Raw genomic sequence first — 19,952 nt, 5'->3', positions numbered from 1 at the left:
ATTCATGCGGATCGTGATGCGCCTCGGACAACATATATTTACAACACACACACACACACACACACACACACACAACGCAAGACTCAAACATCGGACGCGCTGTCCTCTGAATAGACATAAGCGCCTGAATGAAGATGCTGACACCTCAAACCGTCGTGACAATTTCATCTCGAAGAACCAGCCTGTTTAGGAAGTGGCGATGGATTGTACGTCCATCCGCCATCCCTCACAAGACGTTCTCTCGCCTCGCGCTCCTTCCGCTTCTCTTCAGCTGTGACTTCGTCGTTGGCCCAGTAGGCGCTGCTAGTACGCTCGCGGAACCTCTTGTGGCGCTCCTTGTTGGGGAACACCTTCTCCATCTCCAATGGTGCAATGGGCCCGAAGATGTGTTCGGGGTCCATGAGCTGCTGGTTGCTGAGCATTTCGCGTAGGTTGGGCGTGTTAACCCAGCTTGGTTGCTCGAACTCGTTTTCGGAGTCTTCATCCTCGGAGTCGGTCATGATTTCGGGGAGCTTGATGTCGTCTCCGTTGGGGTATTGGATGTGGGGTGTTTGGGACGCCGGCTGGTATGAAGACTCGGCAGCGAAAGGAATCTTGCCCTTGGCGAATTGAGCATGGCCTGGGGTAGTTGGGTTGAGATTTTTCGCTTGTTGCGAAGGTCTCTTGGCCGGACGATGAAGAGTCTCATCACCCTCGCCAGGGAACTGTCGCTTGGGAGGAGGCTTAGCAGGGTTGATAGGAGGGATATTAATACGGTTGGCGTCTTGAACTGTCTGCAATCGTGATACAGGTCGGGCGGCTCCGAGATCAGATCGAGGTGGCTGAGACGCTGAGATTTTGGGCTTCTCGACGACTGTTTGCGCTCGGGCAACTCGGGTTGCAGCAGGCTTAGCAACAGGCTTTGATGTCTTGGTCCCGGGTACGGACTTGGTAGACAGAGCTGAAGCCGGTCGAGATGACGCAGCTGGAGGAGGTCGTGAAGATGGGCCTACAGACTTGTTCAGGCTCTGTGGAGCAGAAGGAAGAGGCTTGCTGGACGATGCAGCTGGACGAGCTGCAGGAGGTGGGGCTTGGCCATACTGGCTACTCTTGAGGTTAACCATGATCTTCTGTGGTGCTTTCGTGGTTATTGCGTCTTTGCTTGTTGGTTTGGCAAGTTTCCTGGGCTCTCGAAGAGGTGCTTTGGTGGCCTTAGTAGTGGGCAAAAGGCTCTTTGGTGGAGGTGGGGGTGGCATCTCGTCGCCAGAGTCAACATCTTGTTCTCTGGAAGAGGCAGTATTCGATCGAGGGACGCCAGGGCGAGACACGGGCGGTTGTGGGGCTGCCTGAGCTGGCGTCTTGTTCGCAGCCACGGCAGTAGGCATTCTCAGGCTTGACTGGGAGGACATGGCGGTCGGTGTCTTTGCTCCCATGGCCCTAGCCTTCTGAGCTTGCGCGGCGGCCTTGCTCTGCTCCTTCTCACGCATCTGCCTGAGCCTGTCCTCAGCACGCTGCTGCTGCTTGGTCTCCCGCATCTCCTTCTCACGGGTCTCCTTTTCCTTCTGCTTCTCCCGTTCAGTAGAGCTGCGAGTTCGGCGGCCATCGCCCTTGAGAGGGCTACCAGGCATAGTAGCACTTTTACCAGACTTGATGGAATCCTTAGAAGGCGAGCGCATGTGGTTGAAGATGGAGACTGGTCTTTCTGCGCGCTTGGGGCTGCTGGAGACCTCGTCTGATGCATCTGAGGACGGCAACTTGGGTCTTGCAGGGCTTTCTTTGAGAGCGTCCATCTTGACCTGAGCGCTAGTAGCACTCGACCCGATGAGCTTTTCCTTCGCTAAGCGGAATGCTGAATACAATTTAGACTTCGATGCGCTGAGGGGGCCATCCATGTATTTCTTACTAGTCGGAGAGCCAACCGGCGTGGTTGATTCAGCAACTGCTGAGAGATCTGGATTTGAAAATGAAGTGAGGTTGGTGAGTTTGGCTGGCACGTGTTTGGCTGGTGATGGCTGAGCATCAGCAGTATAGCTTTTGTTATAAGCCGGCCTGGATACCTTGGGGGCGACTGCTGCTGTTCGGACAGGTGAGATCCAGTCGTCATCGTCATCCTCCTCCTGCGTGGCTTCTGGTGCGGGAAGACTGGGGTATGCTGGTTGTGAAGCTGGCGCAGGTGCGACCTCTTCCTTTGCTTGCATAGTAGAACTCTCAGGCTGCGATTGTGCGGATACGATATTCTGGCTGATGCGTTTCGGTGCGTCGTTCTGCTGTTTGAGCATATTGATACGCTCATACAGACGCTGTGTGGAAGTCTTGTTGTGGATCTTGGTCGTTTCTGATTCCTCTCGCTGGAGCTCCGGTCGGTCTTCATCGACGTCCATGTCGTCCGCATGTTGCGTCTCTGCTGGATGCGCAAGCTGTGAGCCTCCAAGGCTCTTTCCTCCTGTAAATCTACCCATATGGCTGTTGCGGCCCTTGTTCTGGTCGAGGTGACTGATGCGTGACACGCGATTGCCCATGCTCTTCTTTGGGAGCAACGGCTCGCGCGCGGGGAGAGAAGCAAAAGTAAGACTGCTCTTCCTAACGAGCGGCTTTACGGGGCTGGAGTTGTCTGAAGGCGAGCGCACGTCATCGTCAACGTCCATTTCGTCGTCGACGTCATGGTGGATGAGCGTATCGTTGACTTCGGCTTCGGGAGATGCGGGCGGCGGGCCTGACGGTGTTGTTGAGTGGTCTTGAGCATATGTGGTCTTGGGCTCGGGGGCCAGAGTGCGATTGTTCGCCGTGTCGAGCGCGTCGTGGGTTTCAGCAGAAGTGCTGTACTGCTCGGATACCACGTGTGGTGGTTCGGGAAAATCGGCCATATCCTCGTCCTCCATGTCGTGGTCCTCTCCATCAGAAATGTCGTGGTGAATCATGGTACCATCAGCCTCGTCTCGCGAGTGGTCAGCCTTGTACTCGTCGTCGTCCACACTCATGGCAGATACATCTGCGTGTTTTGTCTGCGAGGCGTCCCTCGACGCGTTCTTGCTTGCGAAACCTTCATTGGCTGAAACAAAAGAATCGCCAGTCTCGCGCTCCTCTTCCTTGTCGTGTATCGAATGACGGAAGGACTGGGCTGGCTGTGTGGGCTGAGTCGAGAAGCTCTGTGGCGGCGAGAAGACTTGGCTGGCTTCTGAAGACATTACCGTGTCTTGTGAGGACTGAATGGGATTCCATGCTGGTGCGGGAGACTGTGCTGGGCGCTTCTCGAATACATTGGCGTGGAAGCTGCTGTCAACGTTCTCCTTGCCAGCGCTCTCGGGCTTGGCGAACAGCTGTCGCGCAATAGGTGTGCGGGCGACTTGGGGCGACTGTCGTACTGTGTTCTCAGCATCTTCGGCAATCTGGAATCTAGCCTTGACATTTCTTAGACTCTCTTCGGCGGCGCTTGTGCGTTTCTGCGCGTTTGCAGATTGTATGCTGGCGAGAGGCTTCGGAATGTTAGTATGGGACGAAAGGCGCATGCAAAACTCTTACCTGGCGATCGACAGCCTTCTTTCGCGCGGTACGGGGCGTCTTGCCGCGTAACTTGCCGGGTGTCTTGAAGACATCGAGGTTGTGTCTGCCGGAAAGTCAGTCTGATGCGCGTCGGCGCGAGGTAGACGCGACATACTGTCTGTCGCTGGACAAAATGTCGAACATGTGTTCATTGAGCCATTCCAGCTCATTGCGCACAGAGAAGCCAAAATCCTCCAATTCCTGGGATACAAGCGTGTTGGACTGGTGGCGCTCTTCGAGGATCCAGCCAGCGGACCCAACGGTGGGTGCCTTGCTGCGGGCAGCCATGTCGAATGTGTGCGGTGAGGTACGGTGAGGGCGTGTAGTAGTAGGCGCGTCGCGGTGCTAGCAGTCGCGTTCCGGGTAAGGTCGAGTGTCGTCTAGGTTAGCTACGCATGTCGTCTTGAAATGGATCAGTCGTGAATAGCAGCGCCAAAGGCAAAAAGGGCTATCCTGGGGGGGTTGTCGTCCGGGGCGTTGGGGTGTTGGACCTTCAATGTTGTGACGCGGGACGAATCCAAACAATCGAGTGGGCCGCCCATCGCGCTGGCCATAGCGCCGCCAAGACCGACCTCTCCCTTTTGGGACGACACTTGCATCATACCTCTGGCTGAAGCACTGAATTTCCTTCTCGCTCAATGTCCTCTGCGTGATTGCTCTTGAGAATACCCATGGTTTGCATCTTCTCTGCTCCACAAGTGATGGTGGTGGCTAAGTATAGCACACGGCAAAGGCCCGCCAGACGATCGCCTGTAGCCGTTGAACACTGACCACCTGGCTGTCTTTGTCGCTGCTGCGTCGCTTCAGCCTATCGATTAGTTACCTTCAAGTCGTCGTCTTCTTCCTTACAATTACGCTCCGTCGCGTCTTCGCGCTCGAGTACATGTAGGCTCCATCCCGGAGACCATGGTTGCATATTGTCGAGAATTATCTCTGTATCCATGGCGGAAAAGAGCAATGTGATGATTTTACTTAAGCAGCCAATCTCCGTTGCGTGTAAGAATGGCTTTGCTGTAAGTTCTGGGTGTTGCAGTAATATGTACGTGTCTGAGATCCAATAAGGTTCCCACAAGATCATGGTCAAGCAATACAATGGGTACAAATGGTCGCTTACCCCCTGAACCAAGGTAAAGAACCTCGATTTTGTATATCGTTACCACGTTGCATAGTCTTAATATGCGTCGCTTGATAGGCTTCTTGGATCGAACATTCTTTTCGCTGGACTTAAGACACTTTCGTATTTTTCCAAAGTTACTTCCTTCAGCAACTTCCTCCAGCAACTTTCTTCAGCGACTTCCATCTTCAGCAATTTCCATCTTCACCAACTTTCATCTTCACAATCTTCGCCGACAAGGTAGACTATATTGTCTTTACCAGCCCACGCGCACGTCAAGACTACGATTCCCACAATCTCCTAGTCGACACCAAAATCAAGATGGATTATCGTCACACCCAAGTTCCTGGAATCTGGCTATCTACAAGGTGTCTTGAAGGTGCTTCACAGATGCCCCTTGAGACGTCTGTGCGCCGACAAGTACGACACAAAGAGCCTGTACACTGTGCAGTCAAATCGTCTTCTCCAAGATCATACATGCCAGGATCACCTATGTCAAAACTACCTACACCCCGCCTTGCATCACCGTGGCAATGGGCTTACATTCCTCCAAACACTACTAGTAACCCGTCTGCAAGGGTACTTGCACCCATCAACCAGGAAACTCAGGAGATACACCCATCTTTCTACCGCAGATTTCCATCCGCACTTGCCAGTATGGCACCTGCGCCAGAGAAGAGCTACTCAGAGCGCATGGCTTCCAGACGAGAAGCTTCCCATGCGAAGTGTGAGAAATGGCTGGCTGTCGACGAGGCCAAGGTACCTCAGGGAGGGCTCGAGCAGCTGGGTCTGGACTCTGATGAAGAGGGGCGGGAGAAGGTTAATGGTGACGAGGATTGGGAGTTTGTCGATAGTCCTGGAGTGGAGGAAGGTAAATGGGCAGAGTAATGACTAGTCTCATAGGAGGCTTTGGGAACTATGCTGTAGATCGACTCATGCCTATCATGATCCAGATCTTTGCTGCAATTTGGATGTCAGATGTGCAGCTCGTGTAGACACAAAACAATCCTAGACCTAATATCCATGTTGCTTACTACATGGAAGATTTCTGAATTTTCCTTGCTTCAAAGTTTTGTCGTATAGGGCAACATTTCCAACAAGCACATCTGCCCATGGCTTTCGCAACGACACAAGGGCCACGCAACAATGGAGATTACCCCACTCGCAAGTCCAGCTCCATTCACAAAAAACTGTGGCGCATTATACTTACTCGTAGTGATTCTCATCTTCGCCGACCAACTTTAGCTTGTTGCGCCATCTCGGCCGACGGCCTTCAGCGGTGAACACGCCATATTGAGAATAGTAATGGTGTCTACACCATCACATGCTGACTCTATCACGCCGAAGCCACGATCCATATTGTTCATTTTTCTCACAAGCTACTGCTGCAAGATCCCGAGACTAGCAAGGGGGGGTGCGACACGGATCATCCATGAGTTACGGCCGATCGGAGCATCAACACGGAGCATCAACACGGAGCAATTCAAATCAGCAGAAGAAAACGGAACCTTGATTGAGCTACCCAAAACAAGTAGGGTGCGGACGGATAGAAATGGGTATAGACAGGACAAATTCAGATGAAGAGGAAACCAGAGTCTAGCGTAGGAAATATGTAGTATGTACAAGAAGTGAAAGAAATGGATCCAAGGAGTGGTGACGTGAGACCGCAAAAGGTCCAGCCTTGAGTGTAACCAAAAACAAAACGCCCAGCGATGCTATACCGACCTAGTACTGCTAGGAGAAAACAACAGAAAACAGTGTTGTGAAGTACATCCACATCAAGCCTTGTCCTTCTTAAAGATGTCCTTGAGGCGAAGTTTGATCTTGTACATGTACCAATCACCCTTCCTCTTGCTCTTAGGACCGAGACCTTCGTTACTCTCTTCGCTAGCTTTGCTCTTCTCTTTCATGCTTTTACTGCGCTCAAACTTCTTCTCTTGCTTGCGCTTCTTCTCGTTCATGACAAACATGCTTGTGGGGCGCTTCTTGAGACCGGGGCCTTCCGTGACTCCAGAGTCCCACATGCCGGTCGTGGTGATGGGCGCGTATGCAGACTGTGTCTTTCTGGAACGTTCGGTTTGTGGCATGGCCGGTGAGAGGAGAGGAGAGGCGAGTAGCGGTGTGGGCGAAGTCGGGCCTTCGGGTGACGCGGGGATGACGATTGGGGATGGTATAGCAGGAGGGAGTGGCCGGGTGGATTCAGCAGAAGGTCGCTCTATAGGCGAGGGCAGTTGTAGTTCCTTAATGCGAAGTAGCTCCACGCTGCGCTTCATAGTGCGCTCTTCTGCGGTTTCTACGAGTGTTTGGTCTTCGAAGGTAAGTCCGTATCTCTTCCTCATGCTGCCTGAAATACTATGCATAGCAGTGCCAGTCGAGTTGGCACGTCGCGCTCGTGTCTTCACAACGGTTACGGGAGAAGCATTTACTGCCGTCTTGGTAGAAGCAGGCGAAGCAGGAGCATCAGTGAAGCTTGTCGTGCGACGAGGTAGTCTTTCCAAACTAGGCTTGAACATTCGAGGGATTGAGCGGCGCTTCTCGTCGAGTGTTGAAGCTGGGGACGGCGAGCGAGGACAATCAAGGATCGACATTGAGAATGTGCGATTGGGGTTTGGCCGGAAAGTGGCACAGGGAGCTAGGGTTGGGGGCGAGAACAAGTTGGGGCCCTCTGTTGTGAATTCTTTGGCAGCAACCCAGACACCAGAAGCCAGTATAAATTGTCGAAGCGCGTCGCCGGTCTCGGTAGGCAGCTTCTCTGTCAAAGTTTCCATAAAGTTGCTGGCATCGATGCTGGAAACGTCCGTGGTAGGCGACTGGGTGTAAGAGGCCATGCTAGGCGTTGACGGCGAGGCATCAGATGGCAAAGCGTAAGTATCCATGACATCTATGCGGTTGCGGGTCATTGTCGCAATGATAGGATGGCGCCTGGAATTAACACTCAAAGTACTGAACGTAAACTTCCTGTCGTCGGCCTCTGGGAATGATGGCGAAAGGGGTGTGTTCGCAGTCATGCTTGACGTACGGCGTGAATGGGCTGGTTTCAACACCCAACGCGCCTTCAGCGTCAAGCCATGCTCGTCAGTGCTATTGAACTCGTAGCCTCCGTTGGGCATATCGGTTACCGCCCAGCGACTCGTCCCGTCATTCATACAAATCTCCGTGGTCTCGGTGACGCCCTTGTCACACTTCCGTGCGCTGATGACGCCGATTACGTCGCGCGAGCCCCATCGCTCCTCTTCCGACTTGCTCTCGTCATCACGACTGTTGTACTCCTCTGCCTGAACAATGAAGAGATCATGTGGCCCTAATTTTTCCCTGGTGTTAAAGCTCCGTGAAAGACGCCTCGAGATTCGCTGGGGGAGGACTGAGAAAGGAACGACTTCGTATGCAGGCTTTGGACGTTGCGAAGCGATGACTTGATGTAACTGTAGGAGAACCTTGGGGCGTGCATGTAGCTTTGAGCGAGTGTTTACGGGTCGGGCGATGTTGTAGGATGTTTTCGAACGAGGGGTCCGCTTCTTCGGCTTCTCTGCAGTGCCGTCGCTGCCGGAGGAAACCGGCCGTGAAGGTGAAGGAACGAAGGTGATTATAGGCTCGTCATGCTGTATCTTCATCGCATCTCTATGCGAGGTCGGTGTTGGCGTGTCAGGGGTATCGATTGCAGGGTCGGTGTGTGTAGAAGTTAAGGTCGCCTGCGACGGTGAAGGAGTTTGTCCGCGCAAGACTGAGCCTAAAATGGAAAGTGGCATCTGGAGAAAGGAGCCGTTGCTCGTGGGCGAGGCTGCACGCGGTGGTGCGCTCTCATGGCCGTGTTTGGCGGCATCGGCGGTCAACATGTCCCGCAGCATCGCTCCAGCACTCAATCCAGGTGTGACATGCTGAAATACCCGTCAGCACAGAATCGAAATACAATGAAAATGGAGGCGCAAACCGCGCCCCCGCATGGGACGCCATCATCTTATGAGGGCGGGACCCAAGGGCTGTGCGCTGAAGTTTGGAGGTCGTGCCCCTCAAGCGCAATTCCACTACCACAACTGGGGCTGACTTACAAGCCACAACTAGAGGAGCTGAGTTTATGCAGGGAATAAGTTAGCCAATCACTCCCTATAGCCTGACCATGGATAGCTGTATGTTTCAGCAAGCGGGCGTAGACAGTTTTCAAAGAGCGAAAATGGGAACAAAAAAGAAGCCATTAGACGGGCCCCTCGTCAGGTCATTCATCAGCCGGGCATGGCTCTACTTTACATCCGCATCGTCGACGCACAAGGCACACAGGCTCCAAACGCCGGTAATGTCAACCGTCGTCCGTCCCGTTGGCGCAGGCACGCCAGCAAAGCCGCATCCGGCAAGGGGCCAGAACCATTGGCCCATCGTGCACATCATGCATCCTCGCTACTGGCCCCTCTTTTTGCTTCATCGGAAACAGATTACTCGGCTTTGTCGGACAAAGCTGGGGGGCTGCTTACTCGTAGTCATAGTTAGCAGGTATACCGCTGATTGTCTAGGTCTCACTTTGGTTCGTGCTGTCGATCTGGGTGAGAGCAACAACGACACGTTTCCGCAGGGATCCGAATACCTCATCATCTTAAGATTGATCATGCGGCACTGTGACCATGGAACCTTCTGAGGAAGCTCTGGGCAGTCAATGCACGGCGTATTCGTATACGATGCAGACCGAGGGGCGCTGTGATTGGTCAGCCTTGCGATATTTGCGCCGAGCACCACTGCCACTCAAGCCACAGCAAACATCAACATCGGTTTCCATGTCGAAGCATTCTTGTAGGAGCCGGCCGCAGATGATATGAAGCTTGTGAAGCTTGGATGCTGTCATGGCCAGGCGTCCTGTTCGGTACTCCGACTCTGCTATACAGGGCCAGCCTGTTACAATCAACGCTTACGCAAACTCTACCATGACTTTTTGCGAGGGGTTTTGGATTAGCCGTTACCTCACCGACAAGTCCACACACCACTACGCCGTGCTGCACCTCTGGCTGCACGACCCGCTACACTTCACGATCTTTCTGCAAGCCTGCTCGCTTCAGACCGTCGGTTCCGTTGTGCTCCGCATGCCGCGCCGCCAATTTTTCACCGAGACCGAGCTCGCGTCAGCTGGATTGCACACATCGTCTTCGCGCAGTCGGACGAACCGAACTTCCGAGATACAAACAAATCCAAATCGGAAGGCATTGCGTACGTAAAGAGTATTTTTGTCCAAAAATTCGCCAGAGAACGCCCGACAATCAAGGCTGCTACGTCAGCGGATTAGAATTTGCAACCTTTCAAATCAATTGCAATTCTAATGGACCAAATGTCAGGCCAGGATTTCGGCTCTCACCCGTCAGCCGAGAGCCTCGTTACCTGGTTCACACAAAATGGGGGTCAGCTCAGTCCAGATGTACAGATCGTCTTCAGCGACTCGCGTGGCTTTCACATGCGCGCTGCTAGGCCACTGAGCTCCACCGTCGTGGCTTCATGTCCATTGAAGCTTACACTCTCTTCTCTCAACCTAGACCCAAACGAGAAAGAGGTCTTGTACGCTGAAAGCCCTCTAGAACAATGTCGAGGGAAGATTCCGGATCACGTTCTGACGTATCTGTTGTTGATTGAACAGCGCAAGAAGGGTGAGAAGTCGCCTTGGCATGCGTACATCTCCTGCTTACCAGGGCCTGAAACTATGACCACACCTCTCTGGTTTGATGAGAGCGATGTGGTCTTTCTCGCCGGTACAAGTCTAGCTCCTGCGACCAAAGAGAGAAAGGCTGAGCTGGAGCGCCAATGGGACAATGCCGTGGCTGTTATGAAAGCACTTGGTATGCCTCTTGCTGACGAGATCGATCTGTAAGTTTCCAGCGAATGGTATTCACTATACGTCATGTGCTGTCTAGCGTGCATGTACATTGAGCATCAGCTCTACCGTTTATCTGAACCCATACACCTAGTTATCAGTGTTGCTTTTGGCTGCCAACACTCTAGATTTGCAACATCCATACATTGGCTACCTGGTGCAGCCTGCTAACGATCCCCAGCGAATCATTACTTTGGGCAGCCACTATCTTTACTTCGCGAGCGTTCATTTCGACACACATCCTACCCGGACGTGAGACGATTCCCATCCTCTTTCCGGTGGTAGACATTCTCAATCATTCCGTCTCTGCAAAGGTAGAATGGGACTTCCAGCCTCACCAGTCATTTACACTGAAGTGTCTTGAAGGCGAGTCCTTCCAGGCTGGTCAAGAGCTATTCAACAACTACGCACCGAAGCAGAATGATGAGTTGCTTCTTGGGTATGGCTTCTGCTTAGAAGACAATCCCATTGAGCAGTTTGCGTTGAAACTAGCGTTCCAACCACAGCTACAGCAATATGCACAACAGCTGGGTCTGTTGAATCCTGAAAACGTGCCTTTTGGCATGTCAAAAGACTTTCTAGCTACAGACCCAAATAAGGAACAGCACTTCCTACGCGCCAAGGGCCATCCATTCGGTCGTTACGAAAACCACGTACCTTTCTTCCGTGGCATACCCCCCTACATCGTTCACTTCTTCTTCATACAGACGATCATAACATCCGAGTTGGATGTAAGCACTATTGACGTTGCACGGCCAGGAGGCAGGATCACCCTGCAAGTTCTCGTGCTCTTACACCAGGCACTGGAGCAGAGATGCAGCACTCTCCCACTTCAAATCCAACAGGAACCGCAAAACGATAAGCAAAGGTACGCGAAAATCTATCGCAACAGCCAGGCTAGGATCATCCACTCGGTTCGGGAAGAGCTGAAGGCTGCGATTGCCAAGCTTCGCGTCTCGGATTCCGAACGTCCCGTTCGCACTTTGCACAGCTTGTCCGACATGCTCAAAACCTTCGGAGCCGATCTGCCTGCATCAGCCGAGACTTTTTCGAGCGCGCTCCATCGACATGGTATTCAGGGTTCACAGAGTGAAGGTTTGCAGTGGACGATGCTCCTGACTGTCCTGGTGTCGTTGATGTTGACCACACAAGACACATCCGACATGAAGACATTGGCTCTAGTGCGCAACTTGTGTTCAAAACATGCACTTCCCACATTAGAAGATGGTATTGAAGACGTAGACACGTACACCTTCATCGATGAGAATCTCGGCGATTTTGTGCAGCTTCCCTCCGCCGAAGCGAATGTCGCGCCAACGGATGCGCTGGACGACTTGGGTATGACATTTGTCAACCAACCCGCTGATGATCCAGCGCCTGTTTTCATCAATGGACGTACGGAGAACCTAGGTGCAAGGATCATTATGTGGGCGATGATGGTTGTGGAGAAGGACGTTGTGCCTGTATTTGAGGATGGACAGATTAAGCGGTGCTTGTATGCGGGAGCGCAGACTGCGCAAGGTGGGAAGATTGACGAGACATGGATGTACGAGGATGTTGCGGTGTAGATCACGAAGCTGGTAGAAGCAATTAAGCAAATAGTTTGTGATCCAAAAGGAGTCTGATGTATTGTCATGTTATCCGATCTTCCTTCTCAAGAAAACTTCTGTAGGCGACGAGCACCTGTGAAACCCCAATGTCGAACCTTGATGGATGAACTTACACCCGGGGCTTCCTGCAGAATAGGCAATGTGACGATGTCAACCCAAAGCAGGAATAATAACACTAGACCATTAGGCCGATTTTGCTCTAAAGAGCTGATCAATATTGGCTGCACATGTGTCTCGGATACATCTCTTTGAAAGCGTCGTCTTGGCAGCTTGAGCGACGGGTATATAAGACTTGGTTATTCTTCTGATGATAACTTGCCTTCCTTACACATCTATCATCTACTAGGCTATTCCATCAAAAGAACATGCCGAAACCCTAATGTGGGCCGCTGGACCTTCCAGGAAAACCTACCGTTTCGGTTCATGCTCGTGAAATTAAACTTCAACAAGCAGTTGACATGAGGGTTCACACGAAGAGATGTGAATACAAAGCTCTACTTCGGAAACCAAGTGCTAGGACCAGAGACGAGGAAGTCATGAATAAGTATGCGCGCGTGTTTTTGAAAAACACCATGAGCTATATCTCAAAAGTTATTAATGTGGTTTCCATGTCCACCCAAAGCTGGTCGTCGCTTCAAACTTCCAAGTCATGGTGGAGGACTCCGAATGGTCGCATGCACTTCGGCTACGATCATGAGAAATTGAGGTGATCGGTGAGGAGGATACAAAGCATCCTTTATTAGGTACTCCTTGGTATTCTTGCACCTGGTACTCTTCTTCTACCATCCAAAAACCAAAAATTTTACATTAGTGCATTCATGTTTGCGCCTCTGTTTCTTCTAAAACACAACCTTGCAATGCTTCACGTAGTATGTCGGGGTTCGCGCTTGAATCGTCGCCACAACCACTCCATGCAGTCCTTCCTCGTTCGCATGTACAGATCTCTGAAAAATTTACGCAGATGTCGATATGGCTGTCGTCGATTTGTGTTGCTCAAAAGCCGTCGAAGACACGCAAAACCACAAGGGAGGCATCGAGGCTATGGATAGCGCCTACACCGAAAGTAGAAGCACACCTCTCCATATGACCCACCTCCAAATTGCGATTCGGGTATTGCGGCCATCGACTTGAGGATATACAAGCCCGAGTTTTGATGGAAGGGAGTCCATTATGGGAAGCAATCAAACTCATCGTGCAGAGTAACGCTTTCTGACCTTTAGCGCCAAAGGCCAGGCTCACAGCAGTAGCGATTGGAAGGACGCGAAGTGGATGACTCTGCGGCGTGTTTCGCTAAGTGTAGCCACTACTGCGCCTCGCTCCACATACACGATCCTGCGCCCCGCATGCAGAGCAGCCGTCAAAAATTGATCCCGCACTATATGAATCATGAATTATGGCCTCCTTTCATCAATCAGCTCTCTAGAGCAAAATCGGCCTGATGGTCTAGTGGTATGATTCCTGCTTTGGGTTGACATCGTCACATTGCCTATTCTGCAGGAGGCCCCGGGTGTAAGTTCATCCATCAAGGTTCGACATCGAACGCTTTACTAATAAGTGTACAGTCGAATCCCGGTCAGGCCCCATCTTCTTTTTTTGCTGAATTTTGCACCTTGCTACAACAAGTCCCTACTGGGGTAGTGAGGGGCTGTGCATTCTTTTTCAGTTTACAAAGGTATGTTGTTGGAAGGGCGCTTGCCATGAGTGAATTCTACATAACATGACGCAAACTCGTTACTTCGTTGCAGAGCCAATATATCTTAAGAACCACTCTACCAATATTTATCTGTGACTAGCTTTAGTCCCTCATCTCCGAACACTCTCACACCCCTCTCCTCTACTCGCGTCCTTGTCCGAAAAGTCTTCTCGTTCTCTCCAGTCTTTGGGTTTACCCCCTCGTGCTCATATTGCTCTCTCTTCAGCAAACAGCCCTCAATCGCCCATTTCGGCACCGCCTCCTCAAACCTAACGCCCTTCTCCTCCAGCATCATATCAATGAGCTCCCGCGTCTTCTTGCCGTTCATCTCCTTGGTTGAGTACATAGTCCGAGCAAAACCAGAAACAGCATTCCGTACGGCATCATTGCGACACCTCCATATGAGGTTGTTGAGAGCCTCTCCTACAGAAGGAACCGGGAAGAAACGCGCATCAAAATGCGCTGTGCCTAGTACCTTCTCCACGGTGCCCTTGACTGCCGGCTCCGGCATTTTCCCCAGCGCCTCCGCGAGATGTTTGTTGAATCGCACAGAGCAATAACTCGCGCTCAGACTAGACAGCTTCTGCACCCTTTCGTTGAAAGTCTGCACACCTTCCGGAAAGACCAGGGTGATCTCGTCGGACTGCGTGTATGCGACTGTAGCGCGGGGAAAGAAGTGAAGTAAATCGGCACAGGTTGATATCATCGCAGTGTGTATGCGTTCGTCGAAGGGACGCGCAAAGTGCGATGTGAAGCGCGAGAAGCCATGTCCGTCTAGACGGAGGATGATGGGTTGGTCGAGAGGGAGGGTATGGTCGAAGCGCGATTCATATGACTTCATGCGCGAAGCTAGAGATTGGGGTTTGGTAGAGTCTGACGACATCTCGGTATCTTTGGGAGAATTTGACATGGTTGATCAGATGTGTGTTGGTGTCGGAACTGTTGGTTGTTGCATGTTAAATGATAGCTTCCTTCACTACAAGGTGGCCAATGAGTCATCCAACTAACGTGTTTTCATTGCAGTCACATTATGGGGAGTCATTGTTACAATGACTGTCGTTGTTAATGATGGGTGAGGATAAGTATTAAGATATCATTCGTCGTACTATCGCGTGTCATTAAAGCTCCATGCACAGCCGAGCTAACTTTTGCCATCCCCATCATCCCTCTTCTAAGGCAAGCACGACAAGATCGGCTTGAGCTTGTTGATGATCTGAGTCTGGACCGCAGCATCGTTTATGGTCGTCTTGTCGTTGGCATCACCAGGGCTGATAGTAACGTAGCAGTCGCTTCCTCGAATCAAGATAACGTCCGCCTCCCACGGAAGGCGCGTGCTACCGCACCAGTTCGCGTCGCGAGCACTCAAAAGACCAGTGTTGATGCGAGTAAAGATGTACTTGAACTGACTGGGATCGCTGCACTTGGTCTCGGAGACAGAGGGGAAGTTGACATTCAAGTAGGTGTTCGCTGGGAGGTATGGCTTTCCGCTGTTGATGATGGTGGTAGTGACGTTCAGAGCCAAATCAGCGTAGATCTTGCTGTGGAAAGGTGTAGGAGCATTCCATGCGGTAGGATTTCCAGACTGGCCAGAGAAGGCGATAGCTGGGATTTGAGCCGTCTTTGCCGCATATGTAGCGGCGCCGACGGTACCGGAGAAGGGCACCTGAACAGCAACATTGCTTCCGACATTCGGACCGGTCAGAGCGAGTTCGGGCTTTGCGCCGTTCCAGAGTTTAGGCGCGGTGACATCGATACCTTGCTTGATAGAAGTGACTGGGAACGAGTTCACGTAGTTCAAACGAGGGTCTGTTGCATTTGCACCTGTGGGCGGGCTTCCACCTGGGCAGGATGCATGAATGCAGCCGTCTGAATCAACAGTCTTCGGGGGTTCGTCGGATGATCCTGATATAGGTCAGTATGTGTATAGTGTTCATGACTCGGCTACCAACCTCTGCCAGACTGATTCTCAGCAGGACCAGACAGGACAACCTCGTGGCCAGCAGAGTTCAAGACGTCAAAGAAGGTACGGATGTTTGCCTCTGACCATCCATCGTCGTTTGACTGTACGATGCGAACAGCTTGAGCGAAAGGAACCGCCGCAGCGAGTAGCAAGAATGATCGCATCTTGACTGAAAGAATGAAGATGAAGCGAATGTGTTCGAATGAGAGACCCGAGACCTGTGCAAAACAAACAGACGGCGCTTGATGTTTATAACAATACCATCCTTCCGATCCACCCTTGAGCCAGCCGCTGCGTCCCCAGTCTCTGATCTACCACTAACGTTCCACGCATAATGTACGCCGGAGGCGAACAGACACTGCAGAAGTCAGGAACACAGCCATGGCACACGCCACTTTCTACTCGCAACGTGCGGGTAACAGCAATGTGATTGCTCCTCGCATAAATGACCATGGCGGTGACATGATGTGAATGTCGGCTTTGCAGCTGTGAGTGGTTGCTGACCTCCGAAACGGAGACACTTCCAAGCCTTGCGGAGGTGCCGCCTCCTGACCAGCCTAGTGCCTCGGCAGGAGCCTCTCGAACAGGCAGGAGCCTCCGATTTCCGTTCGCACGTGCGAGTAGCTTGTGGTATCATTCACGGATTTTCGGTGCCTGAGGAAGTCTTTGGTACATGAATCGATAGTTTTCAGGGTGTCATTCCTACACCTGCCGAATGGGACAGGTCCGGCGCAAGTGCGCAATAATCTAACGGCCCGTCCCTCACTGATATTATCACTACCATCGTTCGTGACGATCAAGTTCTCTAGACCGATTTCTGGTCATGGAAGCATGCAACATGTGAAAGTACAGACCGGAACACCGTTTGACCGTGGTATTGACCTTTCCTATTTCACCAAAACGCCTTTTGCAAACCTCGTCATCTCCGTCTCCTTCGCTCATACAATGTGGGCGGGCTTCACAGGCTGCTGGTAGTAGTCCGTCGCAGCACCACTTTGGTATGGTGGAAGGTACTGGTTGTGCATATCAGGCTGTGTCTGCGAATGGTATGCGGTATTCTGTTGGTACTCGGGGACGCTGTTGTACGGGGATGATTGTGCAGCAGCCGCCGCCGCCAATGGGTTATGCGCTGGCGCATACTGGCCCCGTTGGGCTTCTTTCTTCGCGCGACGGTAACCGACGATGGCGTAGATGAGGAGACCGAGGAAGGTGAGGCTGGGATATGTCAGTACTGCACACAATCTCGCCAGACTCTGAACGTACAATACGAAGATGCTGAATCCAATTCCTACAGTGCTGGCGCCCTGGCCTATGGCGACAAAGTCCATGATCAAGACGCCAGTCCAGAATCCAGTTTGGAAGCAGTTCATGGTCAGGAAAGTGCCTGGCTTCAGCTTGTCGCCAAGGAACATGATGATCGCAAGAATGTCGATGAGGAGCACAATGACGATGAAGAGCATGAAGACAACGACTGATCTGTTGGCTGTTAGTCTCTGCGCATGCGCTCATATTGGTGCAACCTACCCAGTTGATGGTTGGATGACATCCTTTAGTTCATCCACAGTCCGCAGGGAATAACCATATGCTGCAATGATCAAGATCATGATACATATTCGCACTATCCAGAAGGGCACGAGAACGCGCTTCTGCCAAAATACCGGTCGTTGCGCCATGGTGATGTGGTGATGCAGACTGTGTTGCTCGACCGTTGGGTGCAAGGGAAGATGTGGACGGCGAGAAGATAGAGAAGCGGATATATATCTTCGTGATCAAGGCTGAGCGCAAGAAGTTTTGGTATCTTCGGCGCAAATTCAAGCTGCGGCGGCTGTGAGGCGCAAACTCAGGGGACGCCTTGCGCGCCTGGATGAAACACGCGTTCGGCCCTGTACATCTTCATTTGCCTGTTTTAGTTTCCGCGCCTGTTGGGGGCCGATGAGGCGGCTGCATCGTCATCTATGCGTGATAGTCGCATAGGGGGAAAGGGGCTTTGGGTTGTGAGTGTCTATAATGGTGCGTTGCCAGTATCGTTGTCCTGATAGAGAGCAAAACGGCTGTCACGAGTTTCAGGGTCTGTGGAGATGGGTGGGGTCCTGAGGCGATGTTCAAGGTGGCTGAGGCACCCAGGCTATGGGTGTAGCACACAAACGCAGCACCGAGCACTGCACAAGTCGGCCTTGCCTCGCATGTAAGCATCATGCTTCGATGCAGATGGGTCAGATGTGGAAGGTATGGAAGGCGGGCACTTTCCGCTCCAACGAGTCCAGCCATCTGATCGGAGTGGGGCTGCCACGCGACCCATGCACGCGTTGCTCCCGCCCGATAAGCGCGATAACGAGTGACACCTTGATGGACAACTGGAGCTTCCCCGGACTACAACACCAGCTTGCTCTCGAGCTTAGTTAGATCAAGAGCTTCACGATAGTTCTAGAAGCGTTTTCTCCGTCTTCATCATGGGGGCTAACCAGTCACGACCGTCCGATGCTGCTGTTAACGAGAAGCTGATGGAGCGACTCCAGGCCCTCCACATGAAAGATGAACGACCCATGAATGAGAAGGATGGATTTGTAGTTGTTGGTGGCGAATCTCGTATGCTGTCTCCTGTTCATACTCTTAGAACAAGTCTGACTTATTGAAGCACCCAAATACACTCCTGGCGTCAAGTACCAACAGGATGTCTCCGCCGCATCAGTGTCTGAATGGGAGAAGGAGCTCATGGAAGACCCAAAGGTACTACATCTAGTCCTTGTGATGTTCATTACTGACTTCCGGTAGAACCGTCTTGCCCTCGCAGCCCTCAGCTCCAACTCTGCCAACGCCGTGCTTTCGTCTCGATCAGCTGTCATAGCAGACACCCAGAAGTTCAACATCAAGATCCCTCTTGAGGGTTCGCCCGTCACAAACCAAGCCTCGTCCGGAAGATGCTGGCTCTTCGCGTCCACCAACGTCTTCCGTGTCGCCATCATGAAGAAGTACAAGCTGTCCGAGTTCCAGCTCTCCCAGTCGTACCTCTTCTACTGGGACAAGATCGAGAAGGCGAATTACTTCCTCGAAAGCATTCTGGATACAAAGGATGAGGAGATTGATAGTCGCATCATACAGGCACTGATGGCTAGCCCCGTCGGTGATGGTGGACAATGGGATATGGTGGCCAACCTCGTACAAAAGTATGGTCTTGTGCCACATTCGCTGTATCCAGATTCCTACAACGCAACCAGCTCATCGACTATGGACCGTCTGATTACCACCAAGCTACGCGAAGATGCAGTTCGTCTACGTTCTATTGCCCGCAGCAACGCTACACCAGATGCCATCAAGGCGACCATCGCCGGAGAGAAGGATAAGATGCTTCGTGAGATCCACTTGATTCTGACACTGATGCTTGGCCCACCACCATGCTCCACCAAGCCCTTCACTTGGGAGTACTACGACAAGGACGGCAAATTCTGCACTGTCCGCACGCGACCTACTGCTTTTGCAAACGAACTCTCCGACAACAAGACCGTACGAGCACTGTCTGGAACTGACGTCCATTCACTCTTCTCGCTTGTGAACGATCCTCGTAACCCCTACAACCGTCTGCTTAGTGTGAAGCGACTGGGCAACGTCTGGAACGGCCGACCAGTGACCTACGTAAATGTCGACATGAAGACAATCAAAGATGCCTGCATCACTATGCTGAAGCGTGGCATGCCTGTGTTCTTCGGCTCAGACGTGGGCAAGTATTCCGATTCTGCCAAGGGCATCATGGACACGGATCTCTTCGAGTATGAGCTTGGCTTTAACATTAAGCTTGGCATGTCCAAGGCGGAGCGCCTGCAAACTGGTGAGAGCCAGATGACACATGCTATGGTCCTGACGGCTGTGCATGTCGTTGATGGCAAGCCTGTGCGCTGGAGAGTAGAGAATTCGTGGAGCGAGCGTGCGGGTGACAAGGGCTACTTTGTCATGAGTGATGCTTGGATGGATGAGTTCGTGTACCAGGCGGTCGTTGATCCTAGCGTTGTCAGTTCGTCGGTCAAGAAGGTACTGGAGCAGAAGCCGAGGATGCTAGAGCTGTGGGACCCAATGGGTGCGTTGGCTTGAGCGATGAGTTTACGAAACGATCCTTTTTAGTTACTGATGAATTATCCACGTCCATGGATTTTGTAGAATCGGTTCGTGATGCATGATTACTTTAGATATTATGGTCTACTTGACTTTTGGATTTAATACGC

At 52.0% G+C, this 19,952-nt stretch overlaps 8 protein-coding genes across 8 annotated transcripts; 3 read left to right on the top strand and 5 right to left on the bottom strand.

Moving 5' to 3' along the window:
* Nucleotides 1-164: 164 nt before the first annotated feature.
* Nucleotides 165-3,807, bottom strand: AA0111_g1363 (hypothetical protein; the record flags this gene model as incomplete). Its single annotated transcript, XM_028647014.1, has 3 exons — nucleotides 165-3,452; nucleotides 3,499-3,583; nucleotides 3,635-3,807. The coding sequence occupies 3 exons, from the start codon at nucleotides 3,805-3,807 to the stop codon at nucleotides 165-167; spliced, it is 3,546 nt and encodes a 1,181-aa protein (XP_028511338.1).
* Nucleotides 3,808-4,954: 1,147 nt separating this feature from the next.
* On the top strand, nucleotides 4,955-5,521 carry AA0111_g1362 (hypothetical protein; the record flags this gene model as incomplete). The annotated part of the gene is made up of 1 exon (XM_028647013.1): nucleotides 4,955-5,521. One exon carries the CDS (start codon nucleotides 4,955-4,957, stop codon nucleotides 5,519-5,521), a length of 567 nt encoding a protein of 188 aa, XP_028511337.1.
* Nucleotides 5,522-6,411: 890 nt separating this feature from the next.
* Nucleotides 6,412-8,466, bottom strand: AA0111_g1361 (hypothetical protein; the record flags this gene model as incomplete). Its single annotated transcript, XM_028647012.1, has 1 exon — nucleotides 6,412-8,466. The coding sequence occupies one exon, from the start codon at nucleotides 8,464-8,466 to the stop codon at nucleotides 6,412-6,414; it is 2,055 nt and encodes a 684-aa protein (XP_028511336.1).
* A 993-nt stretch (nucleotides 8,467-9,459) lies between these two features.
* AA0111_g1360 (hypothetical protein) lies at nucleotides 9,460-12,043 on the top strand (the record flags this gene model as incomplete). The annotated part of the gene is made up of 3 exons (XM_028647011.1): nucleotides 9,460-9,820; nucleotides 9,946-10,468; nucleotides 10,657-12,043. The coding sequence occupies 3 exons, from the start codon at nucleotides 9,460-9,462 to the stop codon at nucleotides 12,041-12,043; spliced, it is 2,271 nt and encodes a 756-aa protein (XP_028511335.1).
* A 1,811-nt stretch (nucleotides 12,044-13,854) lies between these two features.
* AA0111_g1359 (hypothetical protein) lies at nucleotides 13,855-14,688 on the bottom strand (the record flags this gene model as incomplete). The annotated part of the gene is made up of 1 exon (XM_028647009.1): nucleotides 13,855-14,688. The coding sequence occupies one exon, from the start codon at nucleotides 14,686-14,688 to the stop codon at nucleotides 13,855-13,857; it is 834 nt and encodes a 277-aa protein (XP_028511602.1).
* Nucleotides 14,689-14,949: 261 nt separating this feature from the next.
* AA0111_g1358 (hypothetical protein) lies at nucleotides 14,950-15,902 on the bottom strand (the record flags this gene model as incomplete). The annotated part of the gene is made up of 2 exons (XM_028647008.1): nucleotides 14,950-15,680; nucleotides 15,728-15,902. The coding sequence occupies 2 exons, from the start codon at nucleotides 15,900-15,902 to the stop codon at nucleotides 14,950-14,952; spliced, it is 906 nt and encodes a 301-aa protein (XP_028511603.1).
* Nucleotides 15,903-16,676: 774 nt separating this feature from the next.
* On the bottom strand, nucleotides 16,677-17,411 carry AA0111_g1357 (hypothetical protein; the record flags this gene model as incomplete). Its single annotated transcript, XM_028647007.1, has 3 exons — nucleotides 16,677-16,953; nucleotides 17,002-17,214; nucleotides 17,263-17,411. The coding sequence occupies 3 exons, from the start codon at nucleotides 17,409-17,411 to the stop codon at nucleotides 16,677-16,679; spliced, it is 639 nt and encodes a 212-aa protein (XP_028511486.1).
* A 777-nt stretch (nucleotides 17,412-18,188) lies between these two features.
* Nucleotides 18,189-19,821, top strand: AA0111_g1356 (Cysteine proteinase 1; the record flags this gene model as incomplete). The annotated part of the gene is made up of 3 exons (XM_028647006.1): nucleotides 18,189-18,324; nucleotides 18,374-18,465; nucleotides 18,511-19,821. The coding sequence occupies 3 exons, from the start codon at nucleotides 18,189-18,191 to the stop codon at nucleotides 19,819-19,821; spliced, it is 1,539 nt and encodes a 512-aa protein (XP_028511487.1).
* Between the last annotated feature and the right edge of the window lie 131 nt (nucleotides 19,822-19,952).

The sequence above is a fragment of the Alternaria arborescens genome (assembly GCF_004154835.1).
Source record: "Alternaria arborescens strain FERA 675 chromosome Unknown contig_2, whole genome shotgun sequence".
In the NCBI taxonomy this organism is placed as follows: domain Eukaryota; kingdom Fungi; phylum Ascomycota; class Dothideomycetes; order Pleosporales; family Pleosporaceae; genus Alternaria; species Alternaria arborescens.
The sequence above is the reverse complement of the archived record's forward strand: the minus strand, read 5'-3'. Positions and strand labels throughout refer to the sequence as shown.